The sequence below is a fragment of the Neofelis nebulosa genome, chromosome 3, assembly GCF_028018385.1.
Source record: "Neofelis nebulosa isolate mNeoNeb1 chromosome 3, mNeoNeb1.pri, whole genome shotgun sequence".
NCBI classification, from domain to species: Eukaryota; Metazoa; Chordata; class Mammalia; order Carnivora; family Felidae; genus Neofelis; species Neofelis nebulosa.
In genome coordinates, this window is record NC_080784.1 from 77,535,349 (window position 1) to 77,563,253 (window position 27,905).

Genomic DNA, 27,905 nt, shown 5'->3' on the forward strand with positions numbered 1-27,905 from the left:
TGATTTACATATGCACATTTTTTATTCCATCCCTTGCTACATAAGCAAAGTATAGAATAGTAGAGGAAGCGAGGAATATAGACAAGTTAAGAAGCCCATAATGCCAACCAGGGGCACAAAGTAAACTCTTAATATATTTCCTTGAGGACTTTCCCTTTTGCCTTCATAGATACTTTTTCTCTTGCCTGCTTCTCCACTAGCCACTTTGTGTTCATAATTACTTATTTATAGAAGGTATCTTTCTTGCCTTGCAAGATTCATAGGGACAAAGAATGCCATGTACAGAAGTGGCAGCCTTGTTTCTCAGCTATTCGACCTCTAAAACATACTTCCAGAGTAAAGAACCTCGAAAACAAAATCATTTCAAATTATTTTAATGAAGTAATCGAGAGTTCCCAGTGACTCTCCTGTGAGTTTTCTGCTCCAGGGGCTTAGTCTGTATGTATTCCCACCCTAGCCCTGTACTTAGAGGCTTTAGCTACACTGTCTACTCTCCTGGTAAAATGTTAGGCGCAAAGGCACAGAAGGGTCCCAGGAGAGCTAGAGAGAGCAGTATAATAAGGAATAGGAGGTCAGATCAGTCCAAATCGTTGGCACCCACGACCTCAGCTCTTGGGATAGTGGTCTTAATAATTTTTGATAGTAGATCACACTGGTATAGACTCCAGGGAGAGATGTAGCACAGCCCGTTCCCCAGCTTACCAATCCTATCTGGATCTATACACCATTAATACGACATCACAGAGGCCCTCCAGAATCACCCTATGGAAAGATAAAGTTCATGAGTATAGTGAAAAAGGACCTTGAAGAGGAGAGTGGTCACAAGACGTGGAGAGTTCCTTAGAATGGGGCAGTGGAACCCATGGAGCTGGAGAACTCTGGAAGGAGCTAGACTTCTTACTGTATCAGGGGAAGATCATGGAGGGAATTCTAAAATCATGGAATTTGAGATTGGCAAAGACCTTAGCTAAATTATAGCCATAGTTTCAAAATACTCATCTGTGATATAAAAGAGAAATTAATGTGATGAATTTTTTCCCTAAAGGTAAATTTATTTCATTTGAATGAACTGTCCTTATTATTCTATTCTTAGGTTCTTATTGCCTTTTTTTTTTTTTTTAGTGTTAAAGTGATCCTTTCTTATATAAAATGATAGTGATAGTAGGTGATGGTATGTCTCTCAATCTTGCTGTCTCTTTTCTAACAGCTTTATTGCAATATAATTCATATACTATACAGTTCACCCATTTAAAGTGTACAATTCAGTATTTTTAAGTACATTCAAATGTTGTTCACCCATCACCACAACCCATTTTGGAACATTTTCATCACCTCCAAGAGACCCCATACCCATTAATAGTCACCCTCATTTCCTCCCAGCCCTAGGCCAACTAGTAATCTTTCTGCCTCTGTGGATCTGCAATTTCTGGACATATTGTATAAATGGAACCATATAATATATGATGTTTTGTGTCTGTCTTCTTTCATTTAACATATTCATTTCAAGGTTCATCCTTGTTGTAGCAGATATCAATGCTCCATTCCTTTTTATGGCTTGAATAATAATCCATTATATGGATATACCACATTTTGTTTATCCAGTCATCAGTTGATAGGTATTTGGATCATTTTTTCTTTGTGGCTATTATGAATAATGGTGCAGTGAACATTCATGCAAATTTTTTTCCGTGGACATATGTTTTTATTTCTCTTGGGTGTATACCCAGAGTGGAATTCCTGGGTAATATGGTAATTCTATATTTAACCTTTTGAAGAACTGTTAGACAATATTCCAAGGTGTAGGAAGGTTCTAATTTACCCACATCCTCATCAATTCTTGGTTATTATATACCTTGATTATAGTTATCCTGGTGGGTGTGAAACCATACATGTTGCATTGTTGTTTGATTTGAAGGTAGTGAACATACAGATAGGATATCAAGAGATACAGATATCTGTTGGCAGAGATACAGAAAAATGTGTGTGTGAGAGAGGAGAAAGAGAGGAAGAGAGAGGGAAAGGAAATGAAACCAAATGGTCATTCTAGGACTAAAAAATAAAATATCTGAAAGAAAAATTTCACTGGATAAACTAAACACTAAATTGTAGATGATAGGAGGAAGAGGCAATGATCTTGAATATAGATTAATTTAAAAGTATCCAATTTGAAGAGCAGAAAAAGGTAAAAATAAAATAGTATCAGAGACTCTATGTGAAAATATCAAAAGGTGTTACTTACATTTTCTATTTCAACCAGAAGAGGAAAAGAGAGAAATGAAGCCAAATATTTGAAGAAATTGTGAATGAAAAATTCTCAAGTTTTGATGAAAGCAAAAACCAAAAAATCAGTGAATCCTAAATAGGATAAATACAAAGAAAATCATACCTAGCACATCACAAACTTCTGATAATCAAATATGAAGCTAATTTTATTGAAAAGAGCCATAGCAAAACAACACAACGCATTCATTAAGTGGAGGAAGACACAAATGATGGATGATTTCCCATTGGACACTTAGATCAGGAGACAGTGGAATGACATCTTTTAAGTGTAGAGTGAAATGTTCTTACTTGAAAAAAAAATTAAGTTGGCAATTCTGTGTCAGCCTGCTAATATATTTATAAAAATATACACATCTGTGGAAACCCAGTAACCAATGGTTTGCGTTTGTCTAGATCAAAACTTGAAGAGATTAAATCAATCGGTAAAGGTTAAGTGACTTGTTCAGCATAACACAAGAATTAATGTCAGACCCTTTGTCTCCTAATTCCCAATCTACTGTTGTCTACGGGAAAACTTGGATCTAAATTAAGGTCTCCTTAAAAAAACAGAGTGAACCCTAACCTTGCAGCTATCCTTCTTGTTAGTTGTTGAATCACCAGCACATATCTCATCTTCTTTGATGACTTGGTCTAACTCTGGCAACATGGAGCCAGTTGGGTTGTAGAGTTGTTCACAGGCCTGGCAGGCAAAGATGGTTATTTTTGCTTCCTGGAACGTGGAAGGGTAATCACTATCTGTAAAGACAGACAGGAATGAAAGGAAAAGCAATCTGGAAAGTGGCAAGGACAACATTCAGTTGTGATTTGTGGAAATCCCTGAAAGGGAATCCAAAAGCAGAATACAATCATTTTCTTTTTTCTTTTTAAAAATTTTTAACATTTATTTTTGACGGGGGCCAGGCAGAAAGAGAGGGAGACACATAATCAGAAGCAGGCTCCAGGTTCTGAGCTGTCATCACAGCCCAACGCGGGGATTCAACTCCCAAACAGCGAGATCATGACCTGAGCCGAAGTCGGACACTCAACCAATTGAGTCTCCCAGGTGCCCCCTCACTTTCTAATCATATTTATTAATGGAAGATTTTTTTTTTGGTAAAGCTAATCTAAAACAATGAATAATTCAAAATTATTTCCATTTGTTTTAATGTTTTTCTAATATGCCAATGTGGGGTATTCCTGGTGTTCTAAATAAAGAGAAATTCTGATACAGTTTGATTAAGTAAAGATGTGAGTATTTGAAGTACTCTAAAACTTCTTGCTTTCCCATTCGTCTGCTCCCAGATCACTTCTTGTCTTCACTGGGAAAGGGTTGACACAACACTTTAAAAACAGATTTTCACAAACACTAGACTCTCCAAACATAGATCAGGTTTGTTAACCTTTGTTTCAAAGAGGTAATTATGTGTTCAAATTGTTAGTATCTGTTCTTGCAGCTATAGCTAGACTCTAGGCAGGATATAAGAGTAAATTAAGTAAGCATATGTGAAAAAAGACATTTGAAGACATATATAGTATCAATAAGTTGGGGGTTATTAAAAAAAAATAACTTGCCATAGTAATGGTATGCCTAAAATGCAGATGTTCTGAAGTGGGTACAAGAGGATGGTGGATAAAACCCCTTTCTCTACCCATTCTCACCTTCACTTTCCGTAACCTTTCTCCATCCAGTCACCCAGCAAGAGCCTGGAAGTGTCAACCGCTTTGTAATGTGGGGCAAGCAGGTGGGCAGGATGAAAGAAGTAAAAGGTGACTCTAGAGACCGGTTTCTTTTTTTTTTTTTTTAACGTTTATTTATTTTTGAGACAGAGAGAGACAGAGCATGAACGGGGGAGGGAGGGTCACAGAGAGAGGGAGACACAGAATCCGAAACAGGCTCCAGGCTCTGAGCTGTCAGCACAGAGCCCGACGCGGGGCTCAAACCCACGGACCGTGAGATCATGACCTGAGCCAAAGTTGGACGCTTAACTGACCGAGCCACCCAGGTGCCCCTAGAGACCAGTTTCAACAAAGTGATGTCTGCAGTTATATGTTGAAATTGGGGATGAATAATAATTTTAAATACATGATGCTTCACACTTTGGTTTGAGTGGTCTGTGTGAATTGATCCCAGCCATACCATATATAATAAAAGAATCCAGCTCCTAAGGGGAAGAGAAAGGGAGAATAAAAGCGAAGCATGCTTAGGTGCTACAGCTGGTTGAGAACAAGCTGCCTGTGTGTAGCACTAAGTCTCTAGGTGAGAAAGGATGGTAAGAGACCTAGAATTAACCAGGCTACTAACAGCTTGTACCAGGGCTGGTTTGTTGCTTTTCTCCTTTCCTGTCTTCCTAACTATTCTTTCTTTTGTTGTCTCCTGTCTCTTGTGGTCTCCTCATATGCTTATGGCTAGAGTTTGATCCTGCATTTTCTCCCATTTTGGGGGGTTGGGGATTCTGTTCTGTGTTGTATCCCCTTTTTTCTGTATTCCATGTTTTCCTATTTTTCTCTCCTTTATTTTGATGAAGCACATTTTCCTAGGGCTTTCTGAGAAGGTGTGCATGAGAAGTAACTTTTTTTTTTTTTTGAGAGGTAACATTTTTGCTGCTTTGTAGATTTGAAAATATCTTGTTTCTGCCCCACACTTGATCAGTACTCTGCATATGGGCCGAATTCTGGGTTGGAAATAATTTTCTTTCAGCATTTTGAAGTTATTGCTGTATTTCCTTTGAGCTTGCAGTATTGTCATTGAAAAGCCCTGCTGTTTTGATTTCTAAATATATAAGCTATCTGTTGTTGCATAACAAGTTACCATAAAGCTTAGAGGCTTAAAAAACCAAACATTTATCTCACTGGTTCTGTGGGTCACGAATCAGGTGTGAGCCTCTGGCTTAAGATTTCTCACAAGACTCTAATCAGGGTGGGCTGCCATCATCTCAAGACTCAATTCCAGGAGGATCTGTTTCCAAACTCCCTTACGTTGGCAGGCTTCAGGTCTTCACTAGCTGTTGGCTGGAGTCGTTAGTTTCACATAGGCCTCTCCCTGCTGCTACTCACTGCGTGGCATCTTGCTTCTCTTACAGCAGTGGCTCTGAGAGACTGCTCAGATTGTGTTTGTGACCCAGAAAAACTTAAGATTCCCTGGCTGGTGTTTAGGAAGTGATCTGGCACAAAGTAAGAGAAGTTTTTAATACGGTGCCTTTCTCCATCATTTCTTTCTCTACCTCTACATCCTATCCCTAGTCCAAGGTGATGTTGGATTTCCTTGTACCTCCCCCTCTTACCACTTCCATATGTCTGTTGGTTCATTCATAAAGTCATTCAAGTATAGTATTTGTTGAGAACCTATCTGTGTGCTAGCCACCAGCTAGGACTCACATTTTTATGCAGTGTGCTGCTGTCAGTGTCCACCTGTCACCGATGAGAGACCCTCCACAGACATGGGCCTGGTGCAAGTGCACACTGACTGGCCAATGCCCTGCAACAATGTCATGGCCACCCACGACACGGCCTGAGTATACGGGTCGTCCACACACTAGAAAAAGAAGAGAGAGGCAAGTGTGGCACACTGGTGTCTTGTTCCTCTGGTCCTCATCTTCTCATCATCCTCAAACTCCCATCCATTCCTGGGACCCAGGTCCTCCCAGCCTCCATCCTCCATCCCGTCCCAGTTTCAAACTCAGCAGTCTAATTAGAGACCACTCATCTGACGGCAGGTCTTTCTTTTTGGGAGAAGAGCATGGGCAAGACCCTAAGAAAGACACAATATCTTTAATATATAATAATGCATATTCTTATGTCTGGATTCACTGAGAGGAGAGGCTTTCCACATATTTAAGTATGTGGGATACTGAAATATTTCTCAGATTTGTGTTAAAGGCCACATTTTTAGAAACTTTTTATAAATGTCTGCCCATTAGTGCAAATCTTGAAAATTACACAGTGTCTTCTTTTAGCAGCATACATGGAACATAACTTGACTTTTACTGAAGATTCAAGGTTGTCATCAGGAATATCAAGTATATTTATTAGGTTGCAAACACAGTGATGCCTTCAGATGCTTTTGAGGATTAGGAACTGTTCTTTAACTGAGTTGGCATTTTGCAGTGTTACCCTTTTGCTGCTTTCAGCCTACCTTGCCTTTATTTTTATTTTTATTTATTTATTTGAGAAAGAGAGAGAGAGGGGAAATCTCAAGCAGGCTTTATGCCCAGTGCAGAGCCCAACACAGGGCTCTATCTCACTACTGTGAGATCATGACCTGAGCTGAAATCAAGAGTTGGATGCTTAACCGACTGAGCCACCCAGGTGCCCCGGCCTACCCTGCTTTTAAATCACTGTGGGCCAGAATAATAAGTTAACAAGCTTATTCCTAAAATCACTGACCTGCGTTTATACTTCCAGTTCCCTCTGCTTGAAATGCTCTTTTCCTAGATCCTTGTAGCTAAGTCACTCACCTCCTGCAGGGCTTTGCTCAGATGACTCCTTGGTGAAATTTCCTTGACTACCCTGTTTAAAATTACAGCACACCTCCTGCCCCTGCACTCCTGATGTCCCTTTCCTTTCATAACCTTTATGACTGTCTAACCTGCTTCAAAATTTACATATTTAAATTTTACATTACATATTATTTAATAAGTGAATTGATTATAAGCTTCATGAAGGTAAGGATCTTTATTTTGTTTACTGCTTCACATACAGTATCCCCTCAGGACTTCCTCAGGACACACTGTTCATAAGTAATATCCCAAGGGTGAAGTGACATATTATTCTATATGATAACTTGTTGAACCAAAAACCTCTGCCTCTCCCCTCCCATGCCACCCACCCAGAGGCTCACCCAGCAGAAGAGACAGTAGGAAGGCACTGCCAGCAGGGCCCATGTCTTGGTCCTCAGAATCAGAACTTCTTGTTTTCTGAACTCAGGCTCCCAAGGAGAGGCCAGCTGGGGAGCAGCCAGGGAAGGGTGACAGGACCAGCTTCACCTCCTAGGTGAATTCCTCTGGTTCACCCCCTCCTGTCCTTTGGTTTTCACCTGGTGCCAGGCACTGAAGGGGCCAGACTTCAGAAATGCAGCCACAGGACCCAGAGGGAGGAGCCCGGGCAAAGGAGGGGGTGGGGCTGAGGCGCCTCCTGTGTCCAGGGAGAGCAGGAGGTCTGTGGTTCCTGCTTGTGGGTTGGAGGATAGGAGCGGGGGAAGGATATAGTAGCTATCTGCACAGGGCAGGTTGGAGGGGATTGGAAGGAACAGGACCCTTTCTCTAGCAAGGGAATAGAAGATGGACAGGATTCTTTAAAAGCAAGAAATGGGAAAGAGGAAATTAACCCAGTACCTGGATAATTTTTCCTAATTTTGTTTTCATCTTTGTCAACAGTGTTAACCATAGAATATAGGGTAAATCATACCTTCTGGGAAATAGACTGAGAGATTTGTGTGCCGGGAGTTTATTGGAGACTGGTCTCAGGATGGACACCTTTTTGTGGGGTAGGGGTGGGGGATGGAAACAGGATTGGGCAGAGAGAGAGTTAATTGTAATTCACTTGCATATAGGCCACAGCCAATCCCACAAGTTGCTCTGGAGCTGGGATGGCTCTTCAGAGATGTCTTGAATGGAGACAAGAAGGTTGGGCCTTTGGACTTATGCATGATTGGATGTAGACTGCCTGCAAGGAATGGGAATTACCTCAGGTGAAGTGCCTCTGTTGGCATTTCTTGGGATAGGACTTAGCTGTGAACTAGGAGCAGTCATCCTTCCTGGTTGCTAGGAGAATGTATACTTTAGTTCTGAAAGGTGATCTGGGTGGGAGGGAACAGCACCTTCTACAGAATTCTCTGTGCCCTTTTATGTTTTTGGTACCAGTTGTTTGTAGGGTACTAGGTCTGTGGAGGTGGAATTCAGCAAACTATTGAAGCATGTTTTTGCTTTCTTATAGCTCAGACTATTTGGGAGGATTGAAAGAAACACATGAATAATTAAATAATAGAAGACCAGAAAATGTAGCTATTTTGGTAAGGTTTATTCAGTTACAACCAACAAGACTCACTTAAACTAGCTTAAGCAAAGAGGGGATTACTTTAAACATATTGTTATTGGCTGAAATGTGTATTCCCCAAAATTCATGCATTGAAGTCCTATCCCCTGGTACCTCAGAATGTGACCATTGAAGATGGTGTCTTTAAAGAAGTAATTAAGGAAATGAGGTCATTAGGGTAGCTTTAATCCAAGATGACTGGTGTCCTTACATAAAGAGGAAATTTGGATACAGACATATACAAAGAGAAAAATGGCTGTCTACAAGGAAACTTGGAATAGATCCTTCCCTCTTGTCTTTTAGGAGGATCCAACCCTGTTGACACCTTGAACCCTGAGAAAACAAATTTGTGTTTTAAGCCCCCCACTCTGTGGTGCTTTGTTATGGCAGCCCTCACAAACAGACATCTGTGGAACAATAAGGAGGAGACTAACAAGGACATCTGGAGCTATCACAGGACAGACCTGGAGACCAGAGCAGGAAGGGAGCTCTGGATTCATGATGGCTCAAGAGCTCATAATGAGAGTTCAGGGTCTTTACTTCTTTTCCTATGCCATTAGTATGGCCCAAGCACAGTCCATGCCTTTTCTTTCTATCCACTGAAAGCAGCCCAAGTTTTCCCTTATTTTCAGCCCAGATTCCCAAGGACTTGAACACATTATCTTGTCTTACTGGGACATAGTTTCATGGCTAATTGTCTTTGGAATCAGTGCCCTTATACATGCAGTGGGGAAGATGAGGATGCAGAAATGTGACCAGCTAAGCAGCAGAGACTGTTGTGGTGGGACACATGCCAGACTCACTGTATCTCAGGGTATTCCAATTTACTTTATGGTTGTTTACAGGACATTTTTATTTAGTCAGCCTATTTAAGTATAGCTTTTTACAAAGTCAGATCTCAGTTTGAGGTTTGCCTTTGAGTCATGTTTGGAATAAAGGTAGTCATTTTGCAAAGACATCAAAGCTCTGGACACATCTTTCTGTTGATTTATCAAAGGAACAAGAATTTGACCAGATACTCCTTTTCCACTGAGAGTCTTGTGCTTGCCCTATATCTTTGGACTTTTATATCCCTGGATAAATCTGAAGTCACTGGTTAATACTCTTCAGAATTAGTTGGATTGCTTACAGATCTCTTCTTTTTCCTTTTGTTTAAGTGTTTCATTAAAAAAAAAGTTTTATTTTAATTCTTGTTTAGTTAGAAATAAGCTTTATTGATAGTAACTAAGACACCAACCCTTTCCTCTGAAAATTGAAAGTAAAAAGAAAGAAGTAGTTATCTGCTTTTCCTGTCCAGACGGTAGTTTAGAATACAAAAATGGGCCTAGTTGATAAGAGGGAGGAATTCCAGCTCATAAGCGTTCTTGGACTGAATGGAATTCGAATACCACCACTTGCAGCCTCTCATGAGATAATTAATTCAGGGGATGATCATCAGTAGTTGAAAGTTTTGGATGAGAGGTTGATGGAGTACTCAAGCTGTTACCATTTTAATCATTTGAATCAATCTTCACATCATGAAAGTAGGAAAAGGCTGACATGAATCTCTTGATGTGACAAAGTACGAAGCAATATCCAATGAAGTATTCATATCAAAAAAAGGGAAACCTGAGTTTCTAAAGTTACTTCCACTTATAACACATACAGAGGATAAGAAAATAAGTTTAATTATAACACAAGTTTATAGTCAAGTGCAGAATGTGGGACATTTTATAAAACTGATGTGTTTTCTATAGTAAGCCAATGGTATAGAGGGTAAAAAGGGATGGAAATTCCTCTAGATGAAAATAAACTTAAGAGACATAAACATGTGTAGCCCTTGTTTGGTTTGTAACAAACCAACTCTAAAAAGACATCTTGATGCAATCAAGGCCATTTGATAATCAACTGGGTAATTAGATGGTATCAAGGAATTATTACTAATCTTGATAGATGTGATAATGGCATTGAGTTATTTAAGAAAATGACCTCTTTTTCACTTTTTCTCTTTGTTCCTATTTATATTAATTGAGGTATAATTGACCTACAATATTATATTAGTTTCAAGTGTACAACATAGTGATGTGACATTTCTACACATTGCAGAATGGTCACCACAGTAAGTCTAGTTGCCATCTGTCACCTTATGAAATTAACGCAATATTATTGACTGTATTTTCTGTGCTTTATGTTACATCCTCATGACTTATTTATTTTACAACTGGAAGTTTATACTTCTTAGTCTTTTTCACTCATTCTGCTCCCTTCCCATCCAAACTCTCCTCCTCTCTGGCTACTGCCAATCAGTTTTCTGTATCTATGAGTCTGAGTTTAGTTTAGTTTTGTTTGTGTGTTTGTGGTTTTTTTTTTTTAATTTAAAAATTTTTTTAAATGTTTATTTTTGAGAGAGAGAGAGAGAGACAGAGAGAGAACGTGACTGGGGAAGGGGCAGAGAGAGAGGCAGACACAGAATCCGAAGCAGGCTCCAGTCTCTGAGCTGTCAGCATAGAGCCTGATTTGGGGCTCGAACTCACAAGCCATGAGGTCATGACCTGAACCGAAGTCTGATGCTCGACCAACTGAGCCACCCAGGTGCCCCTTGTGTGTTTGTTTTTTAGATTCCACATATAAATGAAATCATGTGGTATTTGTCTTTTTCTTTGTCTGACTTTTATCGATTAGCATAATACCTTAAAAGTTTATCCATGTTGTCATAAATGGCAAGATTTCTTTTTTTTTATGGCTGAGTAGTATTCCATTATGTATATACAGATACCATATCTTCTTTATCCATTTATCCATCAACAAACACTTAGGTTGTTTCCATATCTTGGCTGTTGTACCTAATGCTGCAGTGAACATAGGGATGCATGTGTCTTTTCAAATTAGTGTTTTTGTTTTCTTCATATAGATACCCAGTAGCAGAATTGCTGGATCATGTGGTAATTCTATTTTTAATTTTTTAAGGAACCTCCATAGTGTTTTCTGTAGTGACTGTACCAGTTTACATTCCCACTAGCAGTGCACAACAGTTCCCTTTTGTTCACATCCTCATCACCACTTGTTATTTTTTCTCTTTTTGATTCTAGTCATTCTTAGAGGCAGGAGGTGATATCTCATTGTGGTTGTGATTTGATGGTGAGTGATGTTGAGCATCTTTTCATGTGCCCTTTGACTGTCTGTATGTTTTCTTTGGTAAAATGTCTGTTCAGGTCCTCTGACAATTTTTAAATTGAATTGTTTGGGTTTTTGTTGTTGTTAATTATTGAGTTTTTAAAGTTCTTTATATATTTTGTATATTGACCCCTTATCAGATACATGACTTGCAAATATCTCCTCCCATTCAGTAGGTTGCTTTTTTGCTTTGTTGATGGTTTCCTTTGCTGTGGAGAAGCTTTTTACTTTGATGTAGTGTTGTTTTCTTTTTGGTTCTCTTGCTTTTGAAGTGAGATCCAAATACTGCTAAGACTGATGTCAAGGAACCTACCATCTGTGTTTTCTTCTAGGAGTTTTATGATTTCAGGTCCTACATTCGAGTCTCTGATCCAGTTTTGGATATGGTGTAAGAGTTGTTACGGAGTTAATTTTTGGTTATGATATAAGATACTGGTTCAGTTTCATTCTTTTGCAGGCAGTTGTCCAGTTTTCCCAGCATTGTGTATTGAAGAGATTGTTCTTTTCTCATTATATATTCATGCTTCCTGTGTTGTAAATGACCATATATTCATGGGTTTATTTCTGGGTTCTCTGTTCTGTTGATCTGTGTGTCTGTTTTTATACCAATACCATACTGTTCTGATTACCATAGCTTTGTAGTATAGTTTGAAATCAGAGTGTGTTACCTCTGGCTTTGTTTTTCTTTTTCAAGATTGTTCTGGTTATTTGGGGGTCTTTTGTGGTTCCATACCCATTTTAGAAGTTATTCTATTTTTGCAAAAAATGCCATTGGAATTTTGATAGGGATTACATTGAATCTGTAGATTGCTTTGAGTGGTGTGAACATTTTAATAACGTCAATTCTTGGGGCGCCTGGGTGGCGCAGTCGGTTAAGCGTCCGACTTCAGCCAGGTCACGATCTCGCGGTCCGTGAGTTCGAGCCCCGCGTCAGGCTCTGGGCTGATGGCTCAGAGCCTGGAGCCTGTTTCCGATTCTGTGTCTCCCTCTCTCTCTGCCCCTCCCCCGTTCATGCTCTGTCTCTCTCTGTCCCAAAAATAAATTTAAAACGTTGAAAAAAAAATTTTTTTTAAAAAATAAAAATAAAATAACGTCAATTCTTTTAATCCATGATCACAGAATACTGTTTGGTTCATTTGTCTTCAGTTTCTTTCATCAATGTCTTACAGTTTTTCAGTTTATAGGTCTTTCACCTACTTGGTTCAATTTATTCATAGGTATTTTATACTTTCTGATGGCATTACAAATGGGATTTTCTTGATTTCTGTTTATGATAGTTTGTTACTAGTGTATAAAAAAGCAACAGATTTTTGGTATCAAAATTGTATCCTCCAACTTTACTGAATTCATTTATTCTAGTAGGTTTTTGGTGGAATCTTTAGGGTTTTTTGTGTATAGTATCATGTCATCTACAAATAGCGGATGTTTTGCTCCTTTACTAATTTGGATACCTTTTATTTCTTGTCTGATGGCTGTGGCTAGGACTTCCAATACTATATCTTTTTGCTTGGTATCATTATGTAGTGCTCCTATTTGTCTTGTTGTAACAAGTCTTTGTTTTCAAGTCTGCTTTTGGGGGCACTTAGCTGGCTCAGGTGGTTACGTCTGACTCTTAATTTCAGCTCGGGTAATGATATCACAGTTTGTGGGTTTGAGACCCGTGTCGGGCCCTCACTGACAGTATTGAGCCTACTTGAGGTTCTCTCTGCCCCTCCTTTGCTCATGCACTCACTCTAATATAAGTATATATTAAAATAAATATACTTAAAAATATTAAATTCTGCTTTGTCTGAAATGAGTATAGCTATACCAGCTTTCTCTTGGTTTCCATTTACATTGAACATCTTTTTTATCCCTTTGCTTTCAGTCTGTGTGTGACCTAACTTTTGAAGTGAGTCACTTGTAGTCAGTAAATGAATATGTCTTGTTTTTTTTTTTTTATCCATTCAGCCATTCTGTCTTTTGATTGAAGATTTTAGTCCGTTTTCTTTTTTTTAATTTTAATTTTATTTCTTTATTATGTTTATTTACTTTTGAGAGGCAGAGAGACAGCATGAATGGGTGAGGGGCAGAGAGAGAGGGAGACAGAGAATCCGAAGCAGGCTCCACGCAACTAGCTGTCTGCACAGAGCCTGATGTGGGGCTCAAACTTGTGAACCGCGAGATCATGACCTGAGCTGAAGTTGGACACTCAACTGACTGAGCCACCCAGGTGCCCCCTTTTCTTAAAATTAAAAAAAAAAAAATTATTTATTTATTTTGAGAGAGAGAGAGAGAGAGAGAGAGAGCCAGAGAGTGCGCACTTGTGCATGCAGATGAGCAGGGAGGGGGTAGAGAGAGGGAGAGACAGAATCCTAGGCAGACTGCACAGTGCTGGCATGGAGCCCGACACTGTGCTCAAACTCATGAACTGTGAGATCATGACCTGAGGCAAAACAAAGAGTTGGATGCTCAGCCGACTAAGCCACTCCGGGCCCTCCAGTGTATTTTCATTTAAAGTAATTATTGATAGGTATGTACTTACTGTTATTTTGTTAACTGTTTCCTGGCTATTTTTGTAGTTTCTCTCTGTTTCTTTCTTCTCTTTCTGTCTTTCCTGTGATTGGATGACTTTATTTAATGTTATACTTAGATTCCTTTCTCATTTTCTTTTGTGTATTTACTGTAAGTTTTTGCTTTGTGGGTACTGTGAGCTTCACATATATAATCCTATGTGTGTAACAGTCTATTTTAAATTGATAGTAACTTAAATTTGAATACATTCCAAAACTACATTTTTACTCCCCATACCCCTGCATTTTATGTTGTTGTTGTTTAAGATTTTAAAGTAATCTCTACACCCAACATGGGGCTCGAACTCACAACCCTGACATCAAGAGTCATATGCCCTACTGTCTGAGCCAGCCAAGTGCCTCCTTGCATTTTATGTTTTTGATATCTCTTTTTACATCTTTTAATTTTATGTATTTCTTAGTTAATTATTGTAGTTTCAGTTAATTTTACTACTTTGGCCTTTAATCTTATTAGTAGCTTTGTAAGTGATCAATCTGCTACCTTTACTATATATTTACCTTTCCAGTCAGATTTTTACTTTTGTGTATTTTTTGTTATTAGTGCCTTCTCTATTCAGCTTAAATTCCTTTAATATTTCTTATAAGGCTGGTTTAGTGGTATAGTAGTTATCAACTACGTTAGCTTATGGTCATCTGGAGAATTCTTTCTCTCTCCTTCAAATCTGAGTGTGTTTTGGTTTCATTCTCTTTGGGTTCATCTTTTTTTTTTTTTTTTTTAATAAATTTTTATTTATTTATTTATTTATTTATTTATTTATTTATTTATTTTTGAGACAGGGAGAGACAGAGCATGAACAGGGGAGGGTCAGAGAGAGGGAGACACAGAATCTGAAACAGGCTCTAGGCTCTGAGCTGTCAGCACAGAGCCCGACGCGGGGCTTGAACTCACTGACCGCGAGATCATGACCTGAGTGAAGTCGGCTGCTTAACCGACTGAGCCACCCAGGTGCCCCTCTTTGGGTTCATCTTATTTGTAACTCTGGGCTTCCTGGACCTATGTGTCTGTTTCTTTCCCCAGGAAAGTTTTCAGCCATTTTCTTCAAATAAGTTTGCTGTCCCTTTCTCTCTCTGTTTTCCATTGTGAGACCCTTATGATGTGGATGTTATTCTGCTTGACATTGTCCCCGAAGTCCCTTAAGTTATCTTCATTTGAAAATATTTTTTTCTTTTGCTGCTCTGAGTGAGGTGCATTGTTTGACCTTCTAGTTTGTTATCTGTTCTTCTACTTCATCCAGTCTGCTATTGAACCCCTCTAGTATATTTGTCAGTTCAGTTATTGTATTCTTTAGCTCTATGACTTCAGCTTGGTACTTTTTAATGTTTTCTGTTTCTTTGTTCAAGTTCTCACTGTGTTTATCCATTCTTCTCCTGAGTTAGGTGAGCATCTTTATGACCATTACATTAAATTCTTTTATCAGGTAGGTTACTTATCTCCATTTCATTAAGGTCTTTTTCAGATGTGTTGTTTTTGTTCTCTCATCTGGAACATATTTCTCTGTTTCCTCATTTTGTTTGACTGTGTGTTTGTTTCTATAAGGCAAAATAGCTACTGCTCTCAGTCTTGAAGGAATGGCCTTATGTGGGTGTGATCCTTCTCATTCAAACTTGCTTTGGCTATTAGTTGTCTCTTGAACCTTGGAGATTGTCTAAGCTGCCTAAATTATTTTTGATATTCTCCAATTGTTGAGGGTGTACCAAGACTTGTCAGTGATCCAAGGGAAAGAATGTCAGTTAGCATATAGTTTTAGGTTGATTGGAATCCAGACTTTCAGGCAGAAGCTTTTAAAGTAGGCAAATATATATAGTCCTATGGGGCCACAGTGGTAACCCCTGCTGTCTTTAGACCAGTGGATTTGGAGGGATCCCCTGGGTGACGATTGCAAAAACTGTGGCTCCACATGAGTGTATAAGTTCCTTCCTGGGAAGTCTCATTGACTAGTGCGCAAGGATGGTGTCTCACTGCTTACGTTCCCTGGGACCACCTCCTCAGCCTCTGTGTGTGTGGGAAACCTGAAGCCTATTCTTTAGGCTGAAGCTCCAGACTAAGTGAATAGTTTTTGTTTGTTTGTCTGTTTTGTTTTGGTTTTTAATCACAGGAAGGCTGAATTTGTGTTTCTGTCCGCTGTGTAGTGCCCTGGAGGTCAGAGCCTGCCAAGAACTGCCTTTCCAGTTGTTATAGTTCCATGGAGCTTTGGAACACCAGTCCTCTTGGTCAGCAGGGCCAGGCAATCAAGAGGTGTCCCCTGTGTGGATTGCATGCACCTGTTAGCTTTAGAGAGTCAGTTGGAGAGTGTAAGGGGCAGGGCATACTCACTGGCTTCAGAAAGGCAGTGGGAAAATGTCGTGACTGCATGCACCTGTGGGATTGAGGTGTTCAGTGATTTAGTGGGAGTACCTTTTCTGTTTGCATGCTTTGGTTTTAGGCTTGGAACGGCAGAATGCCACGACTGTTCACAGTCAACAGCCCCAGTCAGGGGATGGGGAAATGTTGCAGTTGCCCACACTCACAAACTGTAGAGAGCAGGGGATCTATGCTACCTATCATCTTGCCTGCCCCAGACAGGGAACGAGGGAGGGTTGCTACTGCCCTCACTCCCCAGCCTCAGCAAGTGCTGTGACTTCTTGCCCCCACCTGTCCCAGCAAAGCAGCAGGAGGGTACTGCATCCAAACTTGCCTGCTTGTGCTAGCAGGTTATGTGGAGGGTGTGACAGTGGTGTCCAGCAGTGCCTCCCTCTCTGGTAAGCATCTCACCTGTCTCCTGCTCCTCAGCCAGTGCCCCCAGGTTAGCAAATGAATCTCTGTCGCGTATAGTGTAGGCACTTCTCAGACTGTTTTTCTCCTGGGTCTCAGCGTCAACGAGGCTACATGTGAACCCTCCAAGAGGGGGAATCTCAGTTTCCTGTAATGCTTTGGGAACCCCAGATATCAGCCTCCTTGGTTTTCCAACCCAGATGTTTTGGAGGCTCCTGTCTCCCATGCAGATACCAGGGGTTGGGTTGCCCAGTGTGGAGGACCAGCCTCTCCCTCCCCCTGGGAGAAGTGCCTTTTTGCTGTGATTCCTCTCTATTATCTGTCACCATGCCAGGGGTGGGTTTTTTTGTGAGACCATATCTTTGCCTCTCCTACACATCTTGATGTGCTCATTTTATTCTTTGTTGTGGAGAGCAGTTAATCAGATATTTTTCAGTGGGAAATGATTCATATGTGGTAGCTATAGATTTGGGGTATCTATGGAAGGAGGTGAGTTTAGGATCTTTCAATGCTTACCATCTTGGACCTCCTCCAGAAAATGCCCTTCCTTCCCTCCCCTCCCCTCCTCTCCCTTCCTTCTTTCCATATATGTGTGTATGTATGTATGTATGTATGTATGTATGTATGTATGTATGTATATGTGTGTGTGTATGTGTGTGTGTGTATGTATGTATTTGAGAGAGCACACATGAGTGGGGGAGAGGGGCAGAGGGAGAGGGAGAAAGAGAATCTTAAGCAGATCCTACATTCAGTGCAGAGCCTGATGTGGGGCTTGATCCCACAACTCTGGGGTCATGACCTGAGCCAAAATTAAGAGATGGACACTCAACCGACTGAACCACTCATTTTTAAATGTAAGGTAATATTTTTTTACCATATTGGAGAAAACTCCTCTGGTTTTCTACCCACAGTACTATCCTGTTGTTTTCATGGGGATGGCCGTATGATCTTGAGCGAGTCACCTACGGCCTGCGTTTTCCTGTTCCATGAAGGCATTGGAATCACTTAATCTCAAATTCTTTACAGATGTAATGTTGAATTATGCATTGCTTACTTGTTTATCTTTATTTGCCTTTGTCAATCTGCCTAGTTATCCCTCTACAAATATTTTCTTATTTAGAGTTTAGCAATCAAGAAACATGTTGTTCTGCCATTTTACTGTTCCCATTTCTTCTCCTAAGATAAGGAAGTGACAGGGAGTTAGCAGCAAGAGAGTAGGTGCCAGTGGCACTCCAGAGACTTTCCTGAAGACAGCGCTTTTAGTTTTCTGCCTTTCTCATCGTGCTGTGTCTCTAGCTCTTCGATTCTGTGTTCCCAGGTCATTACCCTATTAATAACATTAAAGATATCTTTTAAGTGCCTCTGCTATACACAATAATTGTTGGTTTGGAAAGTAGCAATGTGATGGTGGTGGTAGGAGCTTTATTACTTGCCATGTGGCTGTGGCCAACTTACAACTTTTCCATCTTTGCAAAAGGAGAATAATATTCCACAAGATTTTTGTAAAAAGTAAATGAGATGTAGTGCTTAGCTTGGGTTTGGCCTATTTAAGGATGCAATAATAGTAGCTGCTGTTTTTATTGTTACTGAGCTAGTATCTCCATTTTAAGTATTAGCTTAATTCTGGACAAACAGGTCATCTTGGTGATGGCTTAGATTAATGTTGATGGTGCCTTTAGATAAGAATTTGTCAGCATTGGCACTATTGGCATTATGGGCCAGATGATTCTTTATTGTGGGGTGCTATCCTATGTATTGTTGGATGTTAAGCAGCATTTCTGGCCTTCATTTACTGAATGTCAGGAATACTACCCACCTCCAGTGGTAACAAACACAATTGTCTCCAGACATTGCCAAATGTCGCCTGTGGGGCAGAATCACCATCAGTTGAGAACCAGTGTTATAGAGCAAGGGTGCCACTTCAGGGATGCAGTCTCTCTTAAGCACCCTGGGAATAAAACTGAGACAGCAGTAGATTTGCAAGTTTTGGAGTTTTTTGTCTGTATTTCCAGGAAGGGCAAATGGATTCCATTGTCTCTTTTCTAATTCAGCCCATCAGATTGATGTACTATATTGGAAAATTAATAAATCCCTTTGTAAAACAATCTTTTAAAGAATAATTGATTACTCTGGCACTTTGCCTTTTCTGTCACCTTGCAACAGTAGACCCGAGGCTGATTAAAAGATCCAGCCTGGTCTTAGTTCTTGAACTTGTACAAGACATTTTTAGTCCAGCTTTAATTCCACTAACCAGTATGTGCTAGAACTGGTTTGTATCCTTGCCATTCATTACGTCAGGGCCAAGCGCTGGACAACCTTCTACAGATACCCTTTTCCTCTTCCCAGCTCTTTGCCTTATTGGCCAATCTGTAGTTTCCCTCTCCTGCACTCACCTTCTCCAGAGGGACTGATCCTGCTTTGAGCTCCATCCTGCTTGCCCAGAGCCCTGCTTGCCTGCCTTTCAACCAGTCCCCCTTTGCAAGAGTTGGTGTTGTCCTTTTGATCACCAAAAGAGAAAATATTTCCCTTTTTATATTTGTTTGCTTGTACTCCTACTAAGGGAATTCTTCCAATGTTGTTGACGACTGGCTTTCTATAGTCTATGGCCCTTCATTTTGTTTTCAGAAAATAAGATTTGATGCTTTCTGTTTTGCAGATCACTATGTTAGATGCTGCTAGGAGGTCAAGAAGATGAATAGGATAGTCGTTTCTTTTCTCAAGACCGTTCTTATCTGTGTAGAAGGAGAAATACAACTGTGTGCACCCGAATAATTACAAATGGAGCTAGGAGTAGAATAAGTACAAATAACTAGAACCAAAGGGAAATGTTATTTTGGCATAATATAAAGAACCTTTAGTAGAGCCTTCTAAAAGCGAATGGCGCTGTTAGTGAATGGTAATTTTGTGTAGTGGAAAGAGCCAGATCTTTTGAGTCAAACAGTCCTGGATAAATCTATTTAATCAAATATTAGCTGTGTAATCTTAGGCAAGTTACTTAACCTCTCTAAGCCTCAGTTGTGTTTTTTTTGTGTGTGTATGTGTTTTCATTTGTGAAAGCAGGATAAATAATCTTCTCTTTAATTGTTAGAATGGAAGATAATGTTGGAAATAGCATACTATTTCAATACAGAGGAGACATAAAGTAAATATAAATTTCTGCTACAGAGATGAGCTAAAGATGTCCTATCACCCAGAGAGTCCACTTTGGCAGGTCTTTCGCAGGCAACATGACTTGATACAAATCCTCTCAATTTAGGTTCCGGGCCCTTAGCTTTTTGGCTTCTGAAATTTAAGGTTTGTCAGAGCACCTAGAATACATCAAACTCAAGAGACTGACTCATTAAATTTTAAGAGGCCTGTGTATGAGCCAGAATGTTTATTTGCAGTGAAAGCTATTCATTTCCATTATTTGGGATTTTCATTTTTCCTAACCAGGGCACATCTTATTTATGAGTAGGGGTGAACTAGTAAGTGGGTGGTGGTTTGAAGAGACTTAGGATCTGAACAAATGGAAGTGGTTAATCTCCACAAGCATTTCACTTAGTAGGATAATCTATCCCTTATTTATAGAAACTAGGTGAAAGAGCACTTCTCCATAACAGAACGTATTTTTGTAAATAAATGTGAAGTTTATATTCATCAGGCTTAGAGTCTCTTTCCTTGGGTCTGATGAACATGTAAGTTATCTGGCTTTTGTTGCCTTGGATTCCATGCTGACCCTTCCCCCTTCTAAATACTCGGTCCCTTTAGTCAGTGCCTAATGCTATTGATTACATTTAAGCTTCTCAGTTCCGATTTCATGCCTGTTATGTTGTTTCAAGATTGTACTTAGATCTCCAAGTTTAGCTTATTCATAAAACACATAAGGCATGTATTTGTTGAAATTTGGGGGGTTCTTTTTACAGATAATTATCTCATTCCATTTCATGTATTATGTGTAAGTATTTTCTTGTTAAGTTTCAGTTTTAGAGGATTCTGGTGGGAAAGGGTGCAACAATATTGTGTAGTGAAAATAGTTCCCATTGTCCGATTCCAAGTTGTGACTTACTTAATTTTCCAATGTTGCTGTGTTAAGAAGTGTAAGGATCATCCATTGGGTCTGTTTAAATAAGCAAACTTGAGTTTGCTTGAGTTGAGAGTTGTATCCGATAACTTGTAAGGTGCCTTTCAACTATTTTATTTTATGATTCTAAAACCTCTTATCTCCTTGTTGGATTTCTTGGCTTTAGTATCTAGATCCATCATCTTTTCTCATACTTCTTTTTTACTTATTTAGAATCTCACATGTTTAGTAAGTTTATCTTTTCTTTTGTTAATTATGTTAATTATTTTGCCTTCCAATTCTTTATTGTTGTCACATAAAAAAAATCCTGAGAACTTGTACATGAATAGTGTCCCTTTGAGAATAAATCATAATCATTCTTTGAATCCTGCCTATATTTTGTATCATTTTTACATTTAGAGAATTAATTTTTTTCAAAGTTCTTACTATTTTCGTATGTATGGAAAGCTTTTTAGTGGCCCAAATTTAATTTACTTATTTTTATGTAATTACCTTTGCAGTTATTAATGAATATCTCCCTTTTAAAACAGTGATTTTAGGGGCACCTGGGTGGCTTGGTCGGTTAAGCGTCCGACTTCAGCTCAGGTCATGATCTCATGGTCCGTGAGTTCGAGCCCCGCGTCGGGCTCTGTGCTGACAGCTCAGAACCTGGAGCCTGTTTCAGATTCTGTGTCTCCCTCTCTCTCTGCTCCTCCCCTGTTCATGCTCTGTCTCTCTCTGTCTCAAAAATGAATAAACGTTAAAAAAAATTTTTTTTTTTAAATAAAAAAAAAAAATAATAAAACAGTGATTTTAGGGGCACCTGGGTGGCTTAGTCAGTTAAGCGTCTGACTTCGGCTCAGGTCATGATCTCACTGTTTGTGAGTTCGAGCCCCACATCGGGCTCTGTGCTGATAGCTCAGAGCTTGCAACCTGCTCAGATTCTGTGTTTTCCTCTCTTTCTATCCCTCCCTGACTAGTGCTCTCTCAAAAATAATAAATGTAAAAAACAAAATTAAAAAAAATAAAACAGTGATTTTATTGGTATTTAATGAAATTTGAGCAAGGGATATCCATTTTGTTTGTTGTTCATTCTACTGTCTTGCCAAAACTTCTTCCAATTTTTTTTTAGCTATTATTTGCCTAGTAATACAGAGAATCCTGTTATTATTTTAATCAGCTTCTTATGAAACCCATTAATTAACTCAGCATTGGCCAGTGTCACATCCCATGTTCTTAACCACTCTTTGTATACCAGATGCCCAGGAAAGAGACAGGGATAAAGCAGCCATACATTTCTTACATGAGATATGTTCTTAGACCACTCTTTAGTTAGGATATTGCAAGCTGGAAACTCTCTAATAAACACCTTCCCTAACCCCAGTACACCTAAGAGCACAAACATGAAGTGCTTTCGGTAGGTGGACTTAAGGGGAGGGAGAGGCATTCTCCCCCAGATATCTCTATTTAAACTCCCCATCCCTCCATTTGATCTCAACTACTAAACACTGGTCAATCTTAGCTTCCTAGCTCCTAGTCCACACCCTTTCCTTACTCTACCTATAGAAGGCAGCCTATAAGATCCAAGGCCCTAGTTTTCCTTGCCTCCTGATACTCACAGGTTGTTGACTCACTATTTTATTTTTTATTTTTCTTTTTAAAAAGTTTATTTATTTATTTTGAGAGAGAGAGAGAGCGTGCATGAGCAGGGGAGGGGCAGAGAGTGAATCCCAGGCTCTGTGTGCTGTCAGTGCAGAGCCTGATACGGGGCTCAAACCCACTAACCATAAGACCATGACCTGAGCTAAAGTTGGATGCTCAATTAACTGAGCCACCCAGGTGTCTCGAGTCAACTATTTGAAAGAACAGAATACAACAGAAGTAATGAGAAATCAGTTTTGAGATAAGGTTATGAAAAGACTGTGGTGCTGGGTGCTCTCTTTTGCTTTGTTTTGGATCATTCACTCTCAGGGAAGCCAGCTGCCATGAGGCAGTGCTCTGGAGATGCCTGTGTAAGTGAGCTTAGAAGCAGATCCTCTGGAGCCTGCCACAGACATATGAATGAGCTTGACAGCAGCTCCTTTTCTAGTTGAGCTTTGAGATGGCTGCAGCTGGTACAGCAGCAGCCTCTTTTTTTTTTTTCTTTTAATGTTTATTTATTTTGAGAGAGAGAGGGAGAGAGACAATCCCAAGCAGGCCCCATGCTGTCACCACAGAGCCTGATGCAGGGTTCAGTCTTCCAAACGGTGAGATCATGACCTGAGCTGAAATCAAGAGTCTGATGCTTAAGTGACTGAGCCACCCAGATGGCCCAGTAGCAGCCTCTTGAAAGACCTTGAGCCAGAACTGCCTAGCTAAGCCCTCCCTGATTACTGACCCACAGTAACTGTGAGATAATCAATGTTTGAATTTTTCAGCTGTTAAGTTTTGGGATGATTTGTTATACAGGAATAACTAATGCACTGCCCTCAGCTCCTCTTGCCTGGTGTGCTTCACCTGAAAGCTAATCTTTCGAGTCCCTGCTTTTTTCTTCAGAACCCATTGTAGGCCCAGATTGGATGATTTTCATCTTGAGTTCAGCAAGGGTAAACAAACCTCTCTGAACTCCAGTTTCTTCATCTGTAGCATGTGAGATTGGTTGAGCCAGGTGGTTTCCAGATCCTTTTCAGCTCTAAAGTTCTGTGCTTCTGGATTTCCCCAGGCCCTATCTCCAGTTTCATAAAAAAAAAAAAAAAAAAAAAAAAAAAATGAATATAAGAAATAACCGTTGGAATCAACCAGACTTTATGCACACTGACGATCTTGCTTTTCAGGTTGACCTGGGGATAAAAGGCAACAAACAGATAAGGGTTATGGTGACTATAGCCAAAAGTAGCATGACTGCACCTGTCTTGCTAAATCTTCAAACTCTCTCATCAAAGCCATCAACTTCTAGAATATCCCCCCCCTTTTTTCTCATTCTTTATTGTCACTTACATGACCATACTAACCTCAGCCAGTTAGGGTAGCACCAGGAAAATGAGAGGCAGAAGCATTACAAGGAGGAACCCAGAGAGGTCCAGACTGAGGATGGCAGAAAAGTCAGTATGTGAAATGGCTGACTTCTCAATCCAAGATTTGTAGAAACTGATGTTTGTATATATTCCAGGCTCATTGGTTTGAAGGCAGTTTGATCCCCAGCTGACCACTCCTGTGAGGACCCAGGAGTCTTCCACTCTACATGTCAGGGGGTCTCCTCTACTACCCTGGGGAGAGAAGAAAGATGACTAGGCCACGCACAAGGCAAAGGGAGAAGAAATTCTCCCTGTAGTGTAGCTAAGAACTATGGAGTTCGAACCTGTCCACACACTGCTGGATTCACCCAGGGATGCTGAAGATGTGAGGCATTCCATGGAAGCATTCCCTGGAAGGCATTCCCTGTGAGGCATTCCATGGAGGAATTCCCTGGAAGCACACTGGGAAAGGGGAGGGCTCTGGAAGGTGCCTATGGGATGGATTCTTACTATACACTGATCCATCCGTTCCACTGGGAGCTTAGAGCAGATCATGGCTTCACTGATGATGGGCTTGATTCCACGCGAGTTTGCTTTCTGGTAGTGGTCCCTGCATGTCTGGAGATCAATAAGGGGCACTTTTAGCTCCTTCAGTGTATAGGATGGCTTCATGTCTGTAAGATCAAAAGGAATGAGAGCTATCTTAAAATATTAGGAAGCAACTTGCAGCTAATGATACAGATTTCATGCCTCTGATTTTCAAGTATATCTCTGATTTTAAATATTCTGCCTCCATATCAGATGGCACTTTGATTTCCAGTTTGGGAAATAGCCTGAAGGCTGAGTTCCCTTGGTCTAAACAAGACCAAAGTCATTTGCTCCCACCCAGATGCCACAAATAACAAAAAAACCATATGATTCAGGAAAACCCAAAACAATGAATGATGCAAAATCAACTTTTTTGGCCTTGGAATATATCGTCCTGTTCCATAGACTAGAGGTAGAGATAACATACTCTGAAGAATGAAGACTGTTGATACAGAAATTAAGCTCCACTTTCCTAGTCTGACTCGAGACTTGCTGAGCAGTCTTACTTTCTTTTTTTTTTTTTTTTAATTTTTTTTTCAATGTTTTTTATTTATTTTTGGGACAGAGAGAGACAGACAGAGCATGAACGGGGGAGGGGCAGAGAGAGGGAGACACAGAATCGGAAACAGGCTCCAGGCTCCGAGCCATCAGCCCAGAGCCCGACGCGGGGCTCGAACTCACGGACCGCGAGATCGTGACCTGGCTGAAGTCGGACGCTTAACCGACTGCGCCACCCAGGCGCCCCCAGTCTTACTTTCTTGAATACATCTTCATGCCTGCTTCCCCTCTATGTACCTTAACCACGCACACTACCCAGGTGCAGAAGGAGAGCTAGCCTCTCCCTAAGCTCATTGTCTTGTCCTTCTCACTTTTAAGGTCCCAGCACTATTGCTAATAAGAGCAAAAGCAGATATAAATAAGCAAAAGAGATTACAGCAGAAAAAAGCAAAAGAGGGAGGTATATGGTCAAGGAGAATTTGAAGTCTGCGACATCTCAGACTGCCTGGAGAGTGCAATATATCTGGTGCTGGGCTGGGATAGAGAGTACGGGGAGAGAATGTCAGTTGAGGAGATGGAGCTCAGAAAATCTACTTATCCTCACATCGGTATGTTCCAGAATAGCCCCATCCAGTCACCCAGCAGGAAGTTGACTTCTTCAGCTGGACTGCAGATGAGGGGAGGCAGATGGGCAGGACAACAGGGGTAAAAGAAACTGGGTAGGCCAATTCTGCCACAGCGATGGTACTAGATGTGTTTCCCTGGAAGTCATGGTAGGGGATAATCCTGGACACAGGTATTATCGTCGCTTTGGAGCCTGGGCGACCAGAGACCTGAAGTGACCCCACCAATACACTGTATTTTCTGATGTCTTTAGACCTGAGAAGAGAAGCAGAATGGGGACCATGAATTTCTTATGACTGTCATGAAGTGTCACAGCAGAGCCCATCGTTCTGGAGGTTGCATTTTTCTTCTGGCTCTCAAGCATTTGTTCCTTAACTAAGTATTGAGCGTTTCCTGAGAGTATAAATGAGACTTAGGCATGATCTGCCTCTCATAGGGCTTTTGGATTTATTGTGTATGTGTGTGTGTGCATATATATGTAAGAGAGTGTGTATAAAAGAGAGGGGAGGAAGGAAGTGAGGGAAATGAGGCAGAGATAAGCAACAGTTTAACAAGTAAAACATTTTAAACTATGATAAACACTATGGAGAAAACAAACAGGATTTCAAGTTGGTAAAGGAATAGGGGAAGAGACTTAGGATTGGGTGATCACAAAAGGTCTCATTGAAGAGATAAGTTCTCAACTGAGTCCCAAAAGATAAGAGTTAGCCTTGAGAAAAGCTATCAGGAAAAGCATTTCAGACAGAGGGAATAGAGTATGCAAAGGCCTTGAGGGTAAGTGAAAAAGAGATTGGCAGTTTCTAGGAGTTGAAATAAAGTTGGAGTAGAATGAGATGAGGTTGGAAAAATGAGCAGATATCTGGCAATCTACAGCCATTTTTGGCCACAGTGAAGCATCTGGGTTTTATTCTAGTTGCCTGAGCAGCCACTGGAGGATTTGAAGGAGGGAGTGACCTGACCTTGCTTCTGACTTAAAAAAAAAAAAAATCACTTTGTTGTGTATATGAAGGTAGCAAAACCTATTATACTATTGCAGTGGTCTGGGGACAGCTATCCTGGAGTCAAAGTATATTTTGGAAGTAAAACTGACAGAATTTGTGTATGCAGTAGTTATGGAGGGTGAGGGAGAGTAGGGCTTTATATTTCTGAGTACGGCTTGAGCAACTAGTTATGTTGTTGAATGAGAGAGGGAAGACAAAAGTAGGCTTAGGGATAGTGGTGGTGGTGAAATTGTAGCTCTGTTTTGATCATGTTCCTTTGAGATACCAGTGAGATATCCAAATGGAAATGCATCAGAACCACAGGTTGGAGTTAGTGATGTAAATGTGTGTGTTATCAGCAAATATACAGCATTTTAAACCACAGAAATGGATGAGGTCACTGGGGAGAGTAAAGAGGGCTTAAGATTGTTTATCCAGAGTAGTAAGAAGATGTGGGCATGCTGTAAAGGGAGGGTCCCTTCCTGGGGAATGTCTTTTTGGGTAGAGACTTGGTTGGTGGGGGACAGGAGCTAACTTTTTAGGCGTTCGTTTCAATCAAGATGATTGTCAAAATGAAGATGCCTGAAATTGGAAGAGTAGTTGAATTGAACTGAGAGCTAGGGTAGGAAACATTTGGACCCACTTCTAAGGCACAGTGTACTATATTGGGCAGTGCAAGATAAACTCCTGTCTGACCTTAGTTCAGGAGCTCTAGTCACCTGAATCCCCTAGTGGGTCCCCCTGAAGCAAGGCCAACACTCACCGGAAGCAGCTTGCCACTGTCAACACCCACTGCTCTGAGATGAGGGTGGCTGCACAGATGTGAAGCAGGCCCTCGCGGATGCTGACCTGCCAGGGCCACTGCCCCACCTTGGCCTCCCTGCCTGAGGCAATGCCAGAGGAGACTGCAGGCCGCCCACAGACTGCAGACAAAAAGGAAAAAGATATGGGAGATCTGGCTGGAAACCGATGCCTCTTCTCCCACCCCTTCGTGCGATTTCCCAAACTGGGGTTCTCTCTCCAGCTCAGCACAGATTCCCTTCCCTTGGTCCACCCAGGCATGCTGCCCTGGCTAAGGCCTCTTGCTTGACTTCAGGAGATTCTCTGGTTCTTCCTTATGGGTGCCTAGAGAGAGAAAAGAGGTATGTGGGAGACACCCATGATGAATTTTTATTGCTGTGGGAGGCCCATACCCCATGCTCTGTGCAGCTTCTCCTGGAGCCCTTACCCTCACCTAGGACTCTTCCCCCCCCCCCCCGCCCCCCCCCCTCCCAGGAACACACCTGAAATGCCCAACAGAAGGGGCAGCAAGAAGATACAGCCAGCAGGGCCCATGTCTTTGTCCTCAGATTCAGCACTTCCTTCTCCCAGGGAGAGGCCACCTGAAGAGCAGCCAGAGAAAGGGGGCAG

At 40.8% G+C, this 27,905-nt stretch overlaps 2 protein-coding genes across 2 annotated transcripts in view; one reads left to right on the plus strand and one right to left on the minus strand.

Moving 5' to 3' along the window:
- Positions 1-27,905, plus strand: part of SH3D19 (SH3 domain containing 19) — a 189,479-nt gene that overhangs the window by 32,226 nt on the left and 129,348 nt on the right. The window lies entirely within an intron of this gene.
- Positions 488-27,830, minus strand: PRSS48 (serine protease 48). Its single transcript, XM_058719734.1, is given in 7 exon segments — positions 488-633; positions 636-762; positions 2,846-3,018; positions 3,922-4,050; positions 4,270-4,424; positions 5,638-5,794; positions 27,779-27,830. Coding segments are annotated over 7 exon segments (939 nt in total).